This window comes from Penaeus monodon, chromosome 29 (genome assembly GCF_015228065.2).
Source record: "Penaeus monodon isolate SGIC_2016 chromosome 29, NSTDA_Pmon_1, whole genome shotgun sequence".
Lineage (NCBI taxonomy): Eukaryota > Metazoa > Arthropoda > Malacostraca > Decapoda > Penaeidae > Penaeus > Penaeus monodon.
In genome coordinates, this window is record NC_051414.1 from 6,608,136 (window position 1) to 6,608,489 (window position 354).

At 61.6% G+C, this 354-nt stretch overlaps 1 protein-coding gene across 1 annotated transcript in view; it reads right to left on the minus strand.

Annotated features, from left to right (window-relative positions):
- Positions 1-6: 6 nt before the first annotated feature.
- Positions 7-354, minus strand: part of LOC119591632 (UPF0193 protein EVG1-like) — a 2,789-nt gene continuing 2,441 nt past the window's right edge. Inside the window, 1 exon segment of the mRNA XM_037940387.1 lies at positions 7-279. Within this exon segment, the coding sequence (XP_037796315.1) occupies positions 11-279 (269 nt within the window). The 3' untranslated portion in view covers positions 7-10.

Here is a 354-nt window from a genome sequence, read left to right on the forward strand (position 1 = left end):
ACATCAAGCCTTATTCCCTCGTTGGTGTAGCATCCTCTGCCCCTCCTTCCTTTTGGTTTCCCCCTTCCTCGCCTCCATGTCCCCCCTCGGAACCCGAGTTACCGGCTTGACTAATTCTCATGGAGCGGGCGAGTTCCCTGGCGCGCTCCTGGTCGAGCAGTTCGAGGTCGCGCAGCTTGAGAGCCAGCTGAGAGGCGATGAGGGGGCGGTACTCGTCGCCGGCGCCCACGGCCTCCATCGCCTCGAGCCACTGCACCCGTTCCTCCATCTCGCGAACCACTGCAATGGACCGGGATGAGAGAGGGATGATGGGGGGAGGGGGAAGGACGTTCAGAGGAAAGGTCTATTTGACGA